The 18896-nt window shown below is 46.4% G+C and overlaps 1 protein-coding gene across 3 annotated transcripts in view; it reads left to right on the top strand.

Moving 5' to 3' along the window:
- CNTNAP2 (contactin associated protein 2) overlaps positions 1–18896 on the top strand; it is a 2955022-nt gene that overhangs the window by 2810563 nt on the left and 125563 nt on the right. For all 3 annotated transcript variants that reach the window (XM_063922438.1, XM_063922437.1, XM_063922439.1), the window contains exon 21: positions 1223–1316. In XM_063922438.1, coding sequence (XP_063778508.1) covers positions 1223–1316 — 94 coding nt within the window. The remainder of the gene's footprint in view (positions 1–1222; positions 1317–18896) is intronic.

The following is an 18896-nucleotide window of genomic DNA, read 5'->3' as shown; positions in this document are numbered from 1 at the left end:
GGCTGCCTCGGAACCGTGTAAAATAGGTGAAGTTCTGGGGGGTTCGGATCTCGAGGAACCGAACCCGCTCATCTCTAATTGAAATATTTGTAGCCTTTTGGGACCAGGGTACTGGGTTGCTAGGCATAGTAGTGTGCCTGGTGCAGAATGCACCATCAGGCTGGACATTTACTGTAAAGGCAGCAGGATGCAAGTGTACTTAAGTGGTGGTGGTGATATAGAAAAGTTTGGCAGCCGTGACTAGTGGCTGTAGCAGGGTCCAGGGAGCCTGGGGTCCATATACATAATAGGACACCAGAGGAAAAGTGCAGTTTCCAATGCACTACTCTCCTTCCATGCATCCCTCCCAGCCCCATTAATGTCGACAGCACAGCACTCTTCCTCATACCCCACCTGGGCCCCTTTAATGTCCACAGCACAGGGAAAAAACACCACCCTTCCCGGTCCCTTCAATGTTCAGCAACTTCGAACTTACCAGCTTTACATGTACAGTATCTGCTCTGCTGAGGGCTGAGGCAATGTAGGGCATGGACAGTAGCACGGGAATTACCTGCTTTTAGAGCCGTGGCAGGTCCTAGTGCCCATCAGCTCTTATCAAACCTGATGTAGACAGGTGCTGCTGTTCTCCTTTGAAAAAATAATGCCAGAAATGACAGGTCTGTGCCCCCTCGTCGTCATCCCCCTCTTCCAGCATTGCTGATATCCTCATACTGTAAATTGGTGGAACTGTAAATATAATCTTGCATAGAGGCCCCAAAACTGCTGGTCCGCCTGTGGCCTTATTTGGTGTTGACCCTACTCTGGTATTATTGACAACTTTATACAGGCTACATGTAGTCCAGTATTATTCATTAGTAAAAGTTTACATTTACACTTTATTGAGGTAACACTTTTTAATTAAGATTTAATGAATATTGTATACTGATTAAAAAATGCATAGTATATATAGTATGCTGCCTTATGAAATAAATGTACTGTGTATATACCCAAACGAGAGTAATTGTACTTAGAGATATTATTGTAAAGCTGTATCGTCATACATCAAGGGCTCACCCTTGTTTTCAAGGACACAATCTCTCCTTGTGGCTAGCGCTGAAAAGGGCGCATCAGGAAAATATAATATGAGAAAGAGCCGATCCTATGAAATACAATGTTGCTGGGATTTGTTTAAACTCTCCTGTCTAACCTTCTTCTCTTCTTTCCCTCTCATTCCTGTTCTCAGCTTGATCATTATCCTCCAGCAACGTACAGTCTCCCATCTTCATCTGAGACACAGTTTAATGGGCCAAAGACCCTTTTCCTTGGAAGAGTGTTAGGTAAGTGATGTTTTCACTGCCATGAAATGCAAGTGCTGCAGCATAATGTCACCTTCAGAATGACTGTACTTTATGGGCCACATTGAAAGACATCAGCAAGAAATAATCACTGAGGTAAATATTATAGAGAGCCTGTGCTCCCCAGTGACAGATACATCTATCCTTTGTCACCTGTGACTATGCTCAGTATATCACTTCATAACAGAGGTAATTGGATCACTTGCTGGGAAATACAATGGCCGTTTTAGAGGAATGAAGATGGTTATTGTAAGTTTACTTAAATGTTTCACTTTCACCAGTCTGAATCTTATGGAACAAGTGTGAGCTATTATAGGAGCTGGCGACCCCTCACAGGCCTACTGTTGGACTTATCTTTTCTAACTATAATGCTGACACACAGGGGCGAATCCAGAAGAAAATGAAAGGGGGGGCACCATGATAGGGGAACGGTAATAGTTATATTTACATACACCTAAGGCACGCGTGCTCCCAGATAAGAGGAGTGCTATCACAGGGGGCATGGCCTCACAGAATACGCCATCAGGTAATGATTGGCTGTATGAGCGCATCCTGGCTTCTTGCCAATGTTTCATCCTGATGAAAGGCTGATTGGGCCTTGAAATGTTGGTCACCTGTTCCATTAGTTATGGGAGCCTGGAAAGCACCCCAGCACAATATAATTATTACAATTTTTAGTTGGTGGTGGCAGGTGCAGCATACCTTGTTTTGGGCACTGCACTGAGACTCAGACTGCAGGACAAGAACTGCCCATCTTTGATTAGCAGAAGCAGCCAGCTGGATCTCCAACAAACAGCATAAGACTCCTGCAGGACAGCCCTGTCACAATCACATGGGCCGCCTTCTCAAAGCTGACCTGAGTTTGACTGCACCTAGCATGGTGGTAAAGGAAGTGGGGGAGGAAGCACTGGGAAACGGTGCGGTGCAGTGAGGGCTAATGAAGCCTTTTGCGCCGTCATAAGTAATACCGCTTTTACACCTACCGAAGCGGGTTGCAGCCGGGAGCCCTGACACGGGAGCTACCCGGCTGTGACCCGCTTCAGCCCTCATTTACACCGGGGTCACCAACCCGGCATATTGCCGGGTTGGTGACGTTAACGGTGATGCGACGTGGGCGGCAGCTTGGAGATCACATGATCTCCAAGCGCCGCCCGGTGCGCCCGCACATAGAGTGCAAACGGGAAGCCGGGTCGCGCAATCCGGCTCCCGTTTACACTGAACAGTTTGCCGAGTTGAACACGTATTCAACCCAGCAAACTACCCGAGTTGGAATACCGGGTCACTCGACCTGGATTATTCCAACTCTGCCCGTTTACACCGAGCAGCAACATGGGTTATGTACGTTCATGTGCAATAACCCGTCTTACATGCTGCCGGTGTAAAAGGGGTATAACAGTCTTACTCGATGCTGGCATTTGAACCCAGCGCCTGGGCTGGACTCTGGCTGGCTGGCAGTGGGGGAGGTAGGTTGCGGTGTGAGCAGGGGGAGGCTGGGGCTGCAGCTCCAGCATCCCCATTGGTTACAACACGGACTTGTTGTTAGAGCAGCGACGGGTCCTAGTGCCTGCCGGCTCTTTTATCAAATCTGACTGACGGAAATATCAGTAGTGCTGTCAGAAATGACAGGGGGGGCACGGGCCCGAGTGTCCCCCCCCCCCCCCCCCCTGGATCCGCCTATGCTGACACATATTAATATAAAGCAGCTGAGAACAGCTGACCCAGAGAAAAGAGTGATGAATTAATGTTTGATTTGTTGGGAGGCATGAATATTGCACCTGTGTGTTTAAAAGCTACAGTGATAGCAGTAATGACATTAGGCCTGATTCAGAGATGTATTCTAAGAGCACAGGAAGCAGCAGCTGTGCAAAAATGTGCTAATGCAGCAAGAGGTGTTTGAAAGCAAAAGATGCCCACTGACAGCTTTGCAGATCTGAGTGCTGCGTCTGAAGACCCAGCATTGTAACAACATTGCGAATCTGGCTGTACTGTAAATGTATCATATGACCACACTTACTAGAGGTCATGATTAATTTACCAAGTACAGGGTGTTTCTCAGAACAGGTTTAACTGAAACTTTTTACCATCCACACACATTGCTCCTGGTGCTGCCAGAATGCCCTTTATTATGATTAGCTACGGACCCTGTTTGTCAGAACATTTCCACCGAAGACATGATAATTTGGTGGAAATTGTCCTGGAACCCAGTTGTTACAGATGTCAGGGAAGGCCTACCATTCTGTTCTGTCCCATACCTTCAGAAATAACGGTACACACACACAGCTTTTAATTAACTCTTGAATGCTGCTATTCAGCTTAATATGTTATGGTGTTCTTATGGTATCTATGAATGTAGCAATATCGCTGCTACGCTGGCTAAGCAGTGTGAAATCACACAGAACATCCCTAGAGCAAATAGTGATCCTGATGAAAATAGGCATGGTAGAAAATGTGACAGGAAGATGGCATCTGTTGGACAGAGTGTAGTAATGTCTATCACACCAACAGGGTGCAGTGATGCTGCAGGAAATTAGGACCGTACTTTGGATTTGTCACTTATGTCTATGGTTAGATTGAAATATGGGGGGTCATTCCGAGTTGTTCGCTCTGTATTTTTTTGTCGCAACGGAGCGATTAGTCGCTAATGCGCATGCGCAATGTCCGCAGTGCGACTGCGCCAAGTAAATTTGCTATGCAGTTAGGTATTTTACTCACGGCATTACAAGGTTTTTTTCTTCGTTCTGGTGATCGTAATGTGATTGACAGGAAGTGGGTGTTTCTGGGCGGAAACAGGCCGTTTTATGGGTGTGTGTGAAAAAACGCTACCGTTTCTGGGAAAAACGTGGGAGTGGCTGGAGAAACGGAGGAGTGTCTGGGCGAACGCTGGGTGTGTTTGTGACGTCAAACCAGGAACGACAAGCACTGAACTGATCGCAGATGCCGAGTAAGTGTGGAGCTACTCAGAAACTGCTAAGAAGTGTCTATTCGCTATTTTGCTAATCTTTCGTTCGCAATTTTGATAAGCTAAGATTCACTCCCAGTAGGCGGCGGCTTAGCGTGTGCAAAGCTGCTAAAAGCAACAACTCGGAATGACCCCCATGGTCTTGTACCCCCATGGTCTTGTACTTGGTCCTGTACTTCTGCTATCAGGACAAACATCAGCCGGAATCCTAAGTGCGTTCCATTTCTGATTTTCCAAATTGTATTGCATTGACTGTATAAGTAGCATAGGATGTAGTCTATAATATATGCATTTATTATAGATTATCTGTAAATATGGGTATTGTTTACTTTATAGGAACCCTACAAGATAAAGTTTAAAAGTGGGGTGCAGGTAATTTATTGTATACGTAATGCCTAATGCACTATACGGGTGTAGTATATCATGTCAATAATCATCCTTTCAACATTCACTATGTCGACAGGAGAATGTCGACAGGGTATAAATGTAGACAGTTGTTGTCACGAAGACATTCACTCCAACGACACTGTCATAATATTGACAAGCTCAATATGACGACACTATGGCCCTCATTCCGAGTTGTTCGCTCGCTAGCTGCTTTTAGCAGCATTGCACACGCTAAGCCGCCGCCCACTGGGAGTGTATCTTAGCTTAGCAGAATTGCGAACTAAAGATTAGCAGAATTGCGAATAGAAAATTCTTAGCAGTTTCTGAGTAGCTCCAGACTTACTCAGCCATTGCGATCAGTTCAGTCAGTTTCGTTCCTGGTTTGACGTCACAAACACACCCAGCGTTCGCCCAGACACTCCCCCGCTTCTGCAGACACTCCCGCGTTTTTCCCAGAAACGCCAGCGTTTTTTAACACACGCCCATAAAACGGGCAGTTTCCTCCCAGAAACACCCACTTCCTGTCAATCACGCTCCGATCACCAGAACGGTGAAAAATCCTCGTTATTCCGTGAGTAAAATACCTTACTTTTGTGTAAAATAACTAAGCGCATGCGCTCTGCGAACCTTGCGCATGCGCAGTAAGCGACTAATCGCAATATAGAGAAAATCGGCAACGAGCGAACAACTCGGAATGACCACCTATGTGTGTTGACGGTGCAGATGAAGATACTATTATGTAACTCTAAGCGTAGCCCGACTCTGATCTGTTCATAATGTCAACATTAACCATCTACATTTTCTACATGTCAGCATTAGGAACAAAACTGTCAACATTCTGAATGTTGACATTCAGAACTATTTTACTTTACAGTTTTGATATTCTGAATGTCAACAACATTACTACATACCCACTGTGTTAGGCCGTGTACACACGGTGAGATTCGGACTTATCCGATTCTCACTGTGCGACGGGGGGCCGGGTCGGCACTTAGCCAGTATCGCAAGCACATAATGAGTGTGCTTGCGATCCTGGTTCTGTGCGATTTTGGCGAAGTGTCAATCCTGACTATCTCTTCTATAGAGATAGTCAGGATTGACTTGCCTGCACAGCCTATTTTTTCTTCCGATGCCGACCGCGCGGGGCCGCGCATCGGATCGGGATCGCAAGGTGACTGTCACCTTGCGATCTGCACTATCTTTTCTTCCGATTCTGACTATATAGTCAGAATCGGAAGAAAAGATCTTACTGTGTGTACACACCTTTAAGTTTGTAGGAAAACATAAAACATTAGATTTTCTATACTGCCTATAGGGAACATACTGCAGCAGATCTCTGTGGGGAGGGGGGGTTGCACTATGCACCATGTAAACAATGAATTATCTCAAAAGAAAGACAGGTTCTCTTTAGTAAATGATTTGCATATAATACTGTTGTTAATATTTTTAATGTCAGCGTCAGATTCCTAATATCAAGTTGTTAATGTGCTATTTGTTTTATCCACGGATTGTAATATATACATTTTCGCCACTGTCGGCATAGCCTAAAAATATTCACTTTAGAGTAAATCCTGGGTCTGATTTTAAAACTCCTACTTCTGCAAATGAACAATCAGTACAGACAAAAACCAAATGCACAAGTGAGACCAGCAGAGGGCAGTGCTATACCACATTTTAATTTGAATGTCTACGTGAAAAGATCCCATTGTTATTTAGAAGATAACATCATATGACTTTGAAACGTCTGAAAGGCTAAATTAATAAATTTTTACATGAATTTCATGTCGTTTTTTAATGTAAAAAAAACTTAAGGATGTATTCTCCCAAAAATGTATTTTACTATTAACCTTACCATATTTTCTCCTACATTATAAAATCAATGAGGGGGGCACTCATCAGACTTGTAATATGTTAGCAGGGTTTATCCACAGAAAAGCCATTTTTGTGCATTTGGAGCATTTATGCCCCTTTGGGTGGTCATCCCAGCAGGATGTTATACCAGAACATGAGTGTGAACATATTGGATATGTTATATAGAGGAAATGGGCATTCCAGTGACCAGTATTTTATCACGGGTGTCATAATATAGGGCCTAACTCAGGGGGTCATTCCGAGTTGATCGCTCGCTAGCAACTTTTTGCAGCGTTTCGATCAGGTTAAAACTTGGCAAAACTGCGCATGCATATGCACCGCAATACACAGGCGCGTCATACGGATACAAAGAGGATCTGTGTTGGGAGATGGATTTAACGAAGAATCCATTCGCACAGTCGATCGCAAGGTGTTTGACAGAAAGAGGGCGTTTATGGGTGTCAACTGACCGTTTTCTGGGACAGTTTGGGAAAACGCAGGCGTGTCCAAGCGTTTGCAGAGCGGGTGTCTGACGTCAATATCAAAAAGACTGGAGTGATCGCAGCGGCTGAGTAAGTCCAGAGCTACTCAGAAACTGCACAAACTGTTTTTGTACCGCTTGGCTGCAAAGGCGTTCGCACACTTGCAAAGTGAAAATACACTCCCCCATAGGCGGCGACTATCTAATTGCAGCGCTGCAAAAAAGTTGCTAGCGAGCATCAACTCGGAATGACCCCCTTAGACCTGATCGCAGCAGCAACATTTTTCTCTAATGGGCAAAACTTTGTGCAGTGCAGGGGAGGTAGATATACAGTGCCTTGCGAAAGTATTCACCCCCCTTTGCATTTTTCATGTTTTGTTGCATCACAACCTGGAACTAAAATGAAATTTTGAAGGTTTGCATCATTTCATTCACAGAACATGCCTACAACTTTGAAGATGGTTTTTTTTTATTGTGAAGCAAACAACAAATAGGACAAAATAACAGAAAACTTCAGCGAGCATACTATTCACCCCCCTACCTAAAGTCAGTACTTTGTAAAGCCACCTTTTGCAGCAATTACAGCTGCAAGTCGCTCTGGATAAGTCTTTATGAGCTTGCCACATCTTGCCACTGGGATTTTTGCCCATTCCTCAAGGCAAAACTGCCATCTTCAAGTCTAACCACAGATTCTCAATTGGATTGAGATCTAGGCTTTGACTAGGCCATTCCAACACATTTAAATGTTTCCACTTAAACCACTCAAGTGTTGCTTTAGCAGTATGCTTCCGGTCATTGTCCTGCTGGAAGGTGAACCTCCATCCCAGTCTCAAATCACAGGCAGACTGAAACAGGTTTTGCTCAAGAATATCCCTGTATTTAGCACCATCCATCTTTCCCTCGACTTGAAACAATTTCCCAATCCCTGCTGCTGAAAAACATCCCCACAGCATGATGCTGCCACCACCATATTTCTAGAGATAAGCGGGTTCGGTTTCTTTGAATCCGAACCCGCACGAACTTCACTTTTTTTTCCACGGGTCCGAGCGACTCGGATCTTCCCGCCTTGCTCGGTTAACCCGAGCGCGCCCGAACGTCATCATGACGCTGTCGGATTCTCGCGAGGCTCGGATTCTATCGCGAGACTCGGATTCTATATAAGGAGCCGCGCGTCGCCGCCATTTTCACTCGTGCATTGAGATTGATAGGGAGAGGACGTGTCTGGCGTCCTCTCCATTAGAATAGAGATAGATAGATTAGATAGAGAGAGATTGTGCAGAGTCGCAGACAGAGTTAGTTTACCACAGTCAGTGACCAGTGCAGTTGCTAGTTAACTTTTATTTAATATAATATATCCGTTCACTTCTCTCTGCTATATCCGTTCTCTGCCTGAAAAAAAAAACGATACACAGCACAGTCAGTCACACAGTGTGACTCAGTCTGTGTGCACTCAGCTCAGCCCAGTGTGCTGCACAGTCATCAATGTATAAATTAAAAGCTTATAATTAATTGTGGGGGAGACTGGGGAGCACTGCAGGTTGTTAGCAGGAGCCAGGAGTACAATTATATTAATTAACAGTGCACACTTTTGCTGCAGGAGTGGTGACCAGTGCCTGACCACCAGTATAGTATTGTTGTATACTACTAATATCTCTTTAAATATCAACCAGTCTATATTAGCAGCAGACACAGTACAGTGCGGTAGTTCACGGCTGTGGCTACCTCTGTGTCGGCACACGGCAGGCAGTCCGTCCGACCAGAATTGTATTATTTATTATTATATACCTACCACCTAACCGTGGTTTTTTTTTCATTCTTTATACCGTCATAGTGTCATCCTAATTGTTACGAGTATACTACTATCTCTTTATCAACCAGTGTACAGTGCGGTAGTTCACGGCTGTGGCTACCTCTGTGTCGGCACACGGCAGGCAGTCCGTCCGACCAGAATTGTATTATTTATTATTATATACCTACCACCTAACCGTGGTTTTTTTTTCATTCTTTATACCGTCATAGTGTCATCCTAATTGTTACGAGTATACTACTATCTCTTTATCAACCAGTGTACAGTGCGGTAGTTCACGGCTGTGGCTACCTCTGTGTCGGCACACGGCAGGCAGTCCGTCCGACCAGAATTGTATTATTTATTATTATATACCTACCACCTAACCGTGGTTTTTTTTTCATTCTTTATACCGTCATAGTGTCATCCTAATTGTTACGAGTATACTACTATCTCTTTATCAACCAGTGTACAGTGCGGTAGTTCACGGCTGTGGCTACCTCTGTGTCGGCACACGGCAGGCAGTCCGTCCGACCAGAATTGTATTATTTATTATTATATACCTACCACCTAACCGTGGTTTTTTTTTCATTCTTTATACCGTCATAGTGTCATCCTAATTGTTACGAGTATACTACTATCTCTTTATCAACCAGTGTACAGTGCGGTAGTTCACGGCTGTGGCTACCTCTGTGTCGGCAGTCGGCAGGCAGTCCGTCCATCCATAATTGTATTATTATTATAATATATACCACCTAACCGTGGTTTTTTTATACCACCTAACCGTGGCAGTCCGTCCATAATTGTATACTAGTATCCAATCCATCCATCTCCATTGTTTACCTGAGGTGCCTTTTAGTTCTGCCTATAAAATATGGAGAACAAAAAAGTTGAGGTTCCAAAATTAGGGAAAGATCAAGATCCACTTCCACCTCGTGCTGAAGCTGCTGCCACTAGTCATGGCCGAGACGATGAAATGCCAGCAACGTCGTCTGCCAAGGCCGATGCCCAATGTCATAGTACAGAGCATGTCAAATCCAAAACACCAAATATCAGAAAAAAAAGGACTCCAAAACCTAAAATAAAATTGTCGGAGGAGAAGCGTAAACTTGCCAATATGCCATTTACCACACGGAGTGGCAAGGAACGGCTGAGGCCCTGGCCTATGTTCATGGCTAGTGGTTCAGCTTCACATGAGGTTGGAAGCACTCAGCCTCTCGCTAGAAAACTGAAAAGACTCAAGCTGGCAAAAGCACCGCAAAGAACTGTGCGTTCTTTGAAATCCCAAATCCACAAGGAGAGTCCAATTGTGTCGTTTGCGATGCCTGACCTTCCCAACACTGGACGTGAAGAGCATGCGCCTTCCACTATTTGCATGCCCCCTGCAAGTGCTGGAAGGAGCACCCGCAGTCCAGTTCCTGATAGTCAGATTGAAGATGTCAGTGTTGAAGTACACCAGGATGAGGAGGATATGGGTGTTGCTGGCGCTGGGGAGGAAATTGACCAGGAGGATTCTGATGGTGAGGTGGTTTGTTTAAGTCAGGCACCCGGGGAGACACCTGTTGTCCGTGGGAGGAATATGGCCGTTGACATGCCAGGTGAAAATACCAAAAAAATCAGCTCTTCGGTGTGGAGGTATTTCACCAGAAATGCGGACAACAGGTGTCAAGCCGTGTGTTCCCTTTGTCAAGCTGTAATAAGTAGGGGTAAGGACGTTAACCACCTCGGAACATCCTCCCTTATACGTCACCTGCAGCGCATTCATAATAAGTCAGTGACAAGTTCAAAAACTTTGGGTGACAGCGGAAGCAGTCCACTGACCAGTAAATCCCTTCCTCTTGTAACCAAGCTCACGCAAACCACCCCACCAACTCCCTCAGTGTCAATTTCCTCCTTCCCCAGGAATGCCAATAGTCCTGCAGGCCATGTCACTGGCAAGTCTGACGAGTCCTCTCCTGCCTGGGATTCCTCCGATGCATCCTTGCGTGTAACGCCTACTGCTGCTGGCGCTGCTGTTGTTGCCGCTGGGAGTCGATGGTCATCCCAGAGGGGAAGTCGTAAGCCCACTTGTACTACTTCCAGTAAGCAATTGACTGTTCAACAGTCCTTTGCGAGGAAGATGAAATATCACAGCAGTCATCCTACTGCAAAGCGGATAACTGAGTCCTTGACAACTATGTTGGTGTTAGACGTGCGTCCGGTATCCGCCGTTAGTTCACAGGGAACTAGACAATTTATTGAGGCAGTGTGCCCCCGTTACCAAATACCATCTAGGTTCCACTTCTCTAGGCAGGCGATACCGAGAATGTACACGGACGTCAGAAAAAGACTCACCAGTCTCCTAAAAAATGCAGTTGTACCCAATGTCCACTTAACCACGGACATGTGGACAAGTGGAGCAGGGCAGGGTCAGGACTATATGACTGTGACAGCCCACTGGGTAGATGTATGGACTCCCGCCGCAAGAACAGCAGCGGCGGCACCAGTAGCAGCATCTCGCAAACGCCAACTCTTTCCTAGGCAGGCTACGCTTTGTATCACCGCTTTCCAGAATACGCACACAGCTGAAAACCTCTTACGGCAACTGAGGAAGATCATCGCGGAATGGCTTACCCCAATTGGACTCTCCTGTGGATTTGTGGCATCGGACAACGCCAGCAATATTGTGTGTGCATTAAATATGGGCAAATTCCAGCACGTCCCATGTTTTGCACATACCTTGAATTTGGTGGTGCAGAATTTTTTAAAAAACGACAGGGGCGTGCAAGAGATGCTGTCGGTGGCCAGAAAAATTGCGGGACACTTTCGGCGTACACGCACCACGTACAGAAGACTGGAGCACCACCAAAAACTACTGAACCTGCCCTGCCATCATCTGAAGCAAGAAGTGGTAACGAGGTGAAATTCAACCCTCTATATGCTTCAGAGGTTGGAGGAGCAGCAAAAGGCCATTCAAGCCTATACAATTGAGCACGATATAGGAGATGGAATGCACCTGTCTCAAGTGCAGTGGAGAATGATTTCAACGTTGTGCAAGGTTCTGATGCCCTTTGAACTTGCCACACGTGAAGTCAGTTCAGACACTGCCAGCCTGAGTCAGGTCATTCCCCTCATCAGGCTTTTGCAGAAGAAGCTGGAGGCATTGAAGAAGGAGCTAACACGGAGCGATTCCGCTAGGCATGTGGGACTTGTGGATGCAGCCCTTAATTCGCTTAACAAGGATTCACGGGTGGTCAATCTGTTGAAATCAGAGCACTACATTTTGGCCACCGTGCTCGATCCTAGATTTAAAGCCTACCTTGGATCTCTCTTTCCGGCAGACACAGGTCTGCTGGGGTTGAAAGACCTGCTGGTGACAAAATTGTCAAGTCAAGCGGAACGCGACCTGTCAACATCTCCTCCTTCACATTCTCCCGCAACTGGGGGTGCGAGGAAAAGGCTCAGAATTCCGAGCCCACCCGCTGGCGGTGATGCAGGGCAGTCTGGAGCGACTGCTGATGCTGACATCTGGTCCGGACTGAAGGACCTGCCAACGATTACGGACATGTCGTCTACTGTCACTGCATATGATTCTCTCAACATTGATAGAATGGTGGAGGATTATATGAGTGACCGCATCCAAGTAGGCACGTCACACAGTCCGTACTTATACTGGCAGGAAAAAGAGGCAATTTGGAGGCCCTTGCACAAACTGGCTTTATTCTACCTAAGTTGCCCTCCCACAAGTGTGTACTCCGAAAGAGTGTTTAGTGCCGCCGCTCACCTTGTCAGCAATCGGCGTACGAGGTTACATCCAGAAAATGTGGAGAAGATGATGTTCATTAAAATGAATTATAATCAATTCCTCCGCGGAGACATTGACCAGCAGCAATTGCCTCCACAAAGTACACAGGGAGCTGAGATGGTGGATTCCAGTGGGGACGAATTGATAATCTGTGAGGAGGGGGATGTACACGGTGATATATCGGAGGGTGAAGATGAGGTGGACATCTTGCCTCTGTAGAGCCAGTTTGTGCAAGGAGAGATTAATTGCTTCTTTTTTGGGGGGGGTCCAAACCAACCCGTCATATCAGTCACAGTCGTGTGGCAGACCCTGTCACTGAAATGATGGGTTGGTTAAAGTGTGCATGTCCTGTTTTGTTTATACAACATAAGGGTGGGTGGGAGGGCCCAAGGATAATTCCATCTTGCACCTCTTTTTTCTTTTCTTTTTCTTTGCATCATGTGCTGATTGGGGAGGGTTTTTTGGAAGGGACATCCTGCGTGACACTGCAGTGCCACTCCTAGATGGGCCCGGTGTTTGTGTCGGCCACTAGGGTCGCTAATCTTACTCACACAGCTACCTCATTGCGCCTCTTTTTTTCTTTGCGTCATGTGCTGTTTGGGGAGGGTTTTTTGGAAGGGACATCCTGCGTGACACTGCAGTGCCACTCCTAGATGGGCCCGGTGTTTGTGTCGGCCACTAGGGTCGCTAATCTTACTCACACAGTCAGCTACCTCATTGCGCCTCTTTTTTTCTTTGCGTCATGTGCTGTTTGGGGAGGGTTTTTTGGAAGGGCCATCCTGCGTGACACTGCAGTGCCACTCCTAGATGGGCCCGGTGTTTGTGTCGGCCACTAGGGTCGCTAATCTTACTCACACAGCTACCTCATTGCGCCTCTTTTTTTCTTTGCGTCATGTGCTGTTTGGGGAGGGTTTTTTGGAAGGGCCATCCTGCGTGACACTGCAGTGCCACTCCTAGATGGGCCCGGTGTTTGTGTCGGCCACTAGGGTCGCTAATCTTACTCACACAGCTACCTCATTGCGCCTCTTTTTTTCTTTGCGTCATGTGCTGTTTGGGGAGGGTTTTTTGGAAGGGACATCCTGCGTGACACTGCAGTGCCACTCCTAGATGGGCCCGGTGTTTGTGTCGGCCACTAGGGTCGCTTATCTTACTCACACAGCGACCTCGGTGCAAATTTTAGGACTAAAAATAATATTGTGAGGTGTGAGGTATTCAGAATAGACTGAAAATGAGTGTAAATTATGGTTTTTGAGGTTAATAATACTTTGGGATCAAAATGACCCCCAAATTCTATGATTTAAGCTGTTTTTTAGTGTTTTTGGAAAAAAACACCCGAATCCAAAACACACCCGAATCCGACAAAAATAATTCGGTGAGGTTTTGCCAAAACGCGTTCGAACCCAAAACACGGCCGCGGAACCGAACCCAAAACCAAAACACAAAACCCGAAAAATTTCAGGCGCTCATCTCTAATATTTCACTGTGGGGATGGTGTTTTTGGGGTGATGGGATGTGTTGGGTTTGCGCCAGACATAGCGTTTTCTTTGGTGGCCGAAAAGTTAAATTTTAGTCTCATCTGACCAGAGCACCTTCCACGTGCCTTTTGGCAAACTCAAAATGTGCCTTCTTATTTTTAACACTAAGTAATGGCTTTTTTCTGGCCACTCTTCCATGAAGACCAGCTCTATGGAGTATACGGCTTATTGTGGTCACATGCGCAGATACACCAGTCTCTGCTGTGGAACTCTGCAGCTCCTTCACATTTGGTCTCTGCGCTGCCTCTCTGATTAATGCCCTCATTGCCCGGTCTGTGAGTTTGGTGGCCGGCCTTCTCTTGGCAGGTTTGTTGTGGTACCATGTTCTTTCCATTAGAAAATGATGGATTTGATGGTGCTCTGGGGGATCAACAAAGATTTGGATATTTTTTTATAACCCAACCCTAACTTGTACTTCTCAGCAACTTCGTCCCTGACTTGTTTGGAGAGCTCCTTGGTCTTCATGGTGTGATGCCTCTTGCTTAGTGGTGTTGCAGACTCTGGGGCCTTTCAGAAAAGGTGTGTTTATACCGACAGATCATGTGACACTTAGATTGCACACAGGTGGACTTAATTTCACTAATTATGTGACTTCTGAAGGTGATTGGTTGCACCAAAACTTTTGAGGGGCTTCATAGCAAAAGGGGTGAATACATATGCACGTGCCAATTTTCAAAAATTATTTTTTATCTAAATTTTTCTCATTTCACTTCAACTTTGTGCAGATCCATCACATAAAATTCATATTAAAAAATAAATAAATTACAGGTTGTAATGTAACAAAATAGGTAAAAAGTCAAGGGGGGTGAATACTTTAGCAAGGCACTGTAACATGTGCAGAGAGAGTTAGATTTGGGTGGGTTAAATTGTTTCTGTGCAGGGTAAATACTGGTTGCTTTGTTTTTACACTGCAATTTAGATTTCAGTTTGAACATACCCCACCCAAATTTAACTCTCTCTGCATGTTATGGGGGTAATTCCAAGTTGATCGCAGCAGGAAATGTTTTAGCAGTTGGGCAAAACCATGTGCACTGCAGGGGAGGCAGATATAACATGTGCAGAGAGAGTTAGATTTGGGTGGGTTATTTTATTTCTGTGCAGGATAAATACTGGCTGCTTTATTTTTACACTGGAAATTAGATTGCAGATTGAACACACCACACCCAAATCTAACTCTCTCTGCACATGTTATATCTGCCTCCCCTGCAGTGCACATGGTTTTGCCCAACTGCTAAAAAAAATCCTGTTGCGATCAAATTGGAATTACCCCCTATATCTGCTCCACCTGCACTGCACATGGGGGGTAATTCTGAGTTGATCGCAGCAGGAATTTTGGCCCTCATTCCGAGTTGGTCGCTCGCTAGCTGCTTTTAGCAGCATTGCACACGCTAAGCCGCCGCCCTATGGGAGTGTATCTTAGCTTATAGAATTGTGAACGAAAGATTAGCAGAATTGTGAATAGAAATTTCTTAGCAGTTTCTGAGTAGCTCGAAACTTACTCCTACATTGCGATCAGTTCAGTAAGTTTCGTTCCTGGTTTGACGTCACAAACACACCCAGCGTTCGCCCAGACACTCCCCTGTTTCTTCAGACACTCCCGCGTTTTTCCCAGAAACGCCAGCGTTTTTTCGCACACTCCCAGAAAACGGCCAGTTTCCGCCCAGAAACACCCACTTCCTGTCAATCACACTACGATCACCAGAACGATGAAAAATCCTTGTTATGCCGTGAGTAAAATACCTAACTTTTGTGTAAAAATAAGATTTTACTCACCGGTAAATCTATTTCTCGTAGTCCGTAGTGGATGCTGGGACTCCGTAAGGACCATGGGGAATAGCGGCTCCGCAGGAGACTGGGCACAACTAAAGAAAGCTTTAGGACTACCTGGTGTGCACTGGCTCCTCCCACTATGACCCTCCTCCAGACCTCAGTTAGGATACTGTGCCCAGAAGAGCTGACACAATAAGGAAGGATTTTGAATCCCGGGTAAGACTCATACCAGCCACACCAATCACACCGTATAACTCGTGATACTATACCCAGTTAACAGTATGAAATATAACTGAGCCTCTCAACAGATGGCTGAACAATAACCCTTTAGTTAGGCAATAACTATATACAAGTATTGCAGACAATCCGCACTTGGGATGGGCGCCCAGCATCCACTACGGACTACGAGAAATAGATTTACCGGTGAGTAAAATCTTATTTTCTCTGACGTCCTAAGTGGATGCTTGGACTCCGTAAGGACCATGGGGATTATACCAAAGCTCCCAAACGGGCGGGAGAGTGCAGCACCAAATGAGCAAACTCTAGGTCCTCCTCAGCCAGGGTATCAAACTTGTAGACTCTTGCAAAAGTGTTTGAACCCGACCAAGTAACAGCTCGGCCAAATTGTAAAGCCGAGACCCCTCGGGCAGCCACCCAAGAAGAGCCCCTTTCCTCGTGGAATGGGCTTTTACAGATTTAGGGTGCGGCAGTCCAGCCGCAGAATGTGCAAGTTGAATCGTGCTACAGATCCAGCGAGCAATAGTCTGCTTAGAAGCAGGAGCACCCAGCTTGTTGGGTGCCTATCGGATAAATAGCGAGTCAGTTTTCCTGACTCCAGCCGTCCTGGAAACATATATTTTTCAGGGCCCTGACTACGTCCAGTAACTTGGAATCCTCCAAGTCCCAAGTAGCCGCAGGCACCACAATAGGTTGGTTCACATGAAACACTGATACCACCTTAGGAAGGAATTGGGAACGAGTCCTCAATTCCGCCCTATCCATATAAAAAAATCAGATAAGGGCTTTTGCATGATAAAGCCGCCAATTCTGATACACGCCTGGCCGACGCCAAGGCCAACAGCATGACCACTTTTCACGTGAGGTATTTTAGCTCCACGGATTTAAGTGGCTCAACCCAATGTGACTTCAGGAAATCCAACACCACGTTGAGATCCCACGGTGCCACTGGAGGCACAAACGGGGGCTGACTATGCAGCACTCCCTTAACAAAAGTCTGAACTTCAGGTGAAATTCCTCCGTTGGGGCCTTCCTGGCCTCACAGCACGCAACATAATTCCGCCATATGCGGTGATAATGGTTTGCGCTCACTTCTTTCCTAGCTTTAATTAGCGTAGGGATAACTTCCTCCGGAATGCCCTTTTCCTTCAGGATCCGGCGTTCAACCGCCATGCCGTCAAACGCAGCCGCGGTACGTCTTGGAAAAGACAGGCCCCCTGCTGCAGCAGGTCCTGTCTGAGCGGCAGAGGCCATGGGTCCTCTGAGATCATTTTTTTTTTTGGAGTTCTGGGTACCAAGCTCTTCTTGGCCAATCCGGAACAATGAGTATAGTTCTTACTCCTCTCCTTCTTATTATTCTCATTACCCTGGGTATGAGAGGCAGAGAAGGGAACACATACACCGACTGGTACACCCACGGTGTTACCAGAGCGTCCACAGCTATCGCCTGAGGGTCCCTTGACCTGGCGCAATATCTTTTTAGCTTTTTGTTGAGGCGGGATGCCATCATGTCCACCTGTGGCCTTTCCCAACGGTGTACAATCATTTGGAAGACTTCTGGATGAAGTCCCCACTCTCCCCGGTGGAGGTCGTGTCTGCTGAGAAAGTCTGCTTCCCAGTTGTCCACTCCGGGAATGAACACTGCTGACAGTGCTAACACATGATTTTCCGCCCATCGGAGAATCCTTGTGGCTTCTGCCATCGCCATCCTGCTTCTTGTGCCGCCCTGTCGGTTTACATGAGCGACCGCCGTGATGTTGTCTGACTGGATCAGCACCGGCCGGTGTTGAAGCAGGGGTCTAGCCTGACTTAGGGCATTGTAAATGGCCCTTAGTTCCAGAATATTTATGTGTAGGGAAGTCTCCTGACTTGTCCATAGTCCTTGGAAGTTTCTTCCCTGTGTGACTGCCCCCCAGCCTCGAAGGCTGGCATCCGTGGTCACCAGGACCCAGTCCTGTATGCCGAATCTGCGGCCCTCTAGAAGATGAGCACTCTGCAGCCACCACAACAGCGACACCCTGGCCCTTGGAGACAGGGTTATCCGCCGGTGCATCTGAAGATGCGACCCGGACCACTTGTCCAACAGATCCCACTGGAAGATCCTTGCATGGAACCTGCCGAATGGAATTTCTTCGTAAGAAGCTACCATCTTTCCCAGGGCTCGCGTGCATTGATGCACCGACACCTGTATTTGTATTAGGAGGTCTCTGTCTAGAGACGACAACTCCTTGGACTTCTCCTCCGGGAGAAACCCTTTTTTCTTGTTCTGTGTCCAGAACCATACCCAGGAACAGTAGACGCGTTGTAGGAACCAGCTGCGACTTTGGAATATTCAGAATCCAGCCGTGCTGTTGTAGCACTTCCCGAGATAGTGCTATTCCGACGAACAACTGCTCCATGGACCTCGCCTTTATAAGGAGATCGTCCAAGTACGGGATAATTATTTCGGCCATTACCTTGGTAAATACCCTCGGTGCCGGGGACAGACCAACGGCAACGTCTGGAATTGGTAATGACAAACCTGCACCATAATTTTGAGGTACTCCTGGTGAGGAGGGTAAATGGGGACATGCAGGTAAGCATCCTTGATGTCCAGTGATACCATGAAATTCTCCAGGCTTGCAATAATCGCCCTGAGCGATTCCATTTTGAACTTGAAACTTCGTATATAAGTGTTCAAGGATTTCAATTTTAGAATGGGTCTCACCGAACCGTCTGGTTTCGGTACCACAAACATTTTGGAATAGTAACCCCGGCCTTGTTGAAGGAGGG

Source organism: Pseudophryne corroboree, chromosome 5, assembly GCF_028390025.1.
Source record: "Pseudophryne corroboree isolate aPseCor3 chromosome 5, aPseCor3.hap2, whole genome shotgun sequence".
In the NCBI taxonomy this organism is placed as follows: Eukaryota; Metazoa; Chordata; class Amphibia; order Anura; family Myobatrachidae; genus Pseudophryne; species Pseudophryne corroboree.
The sequence above is the reverse complement of the archived record's forward strand: the minus strand, read 5'-3'. Positions and strand labels throughout refer to the sequence as shown.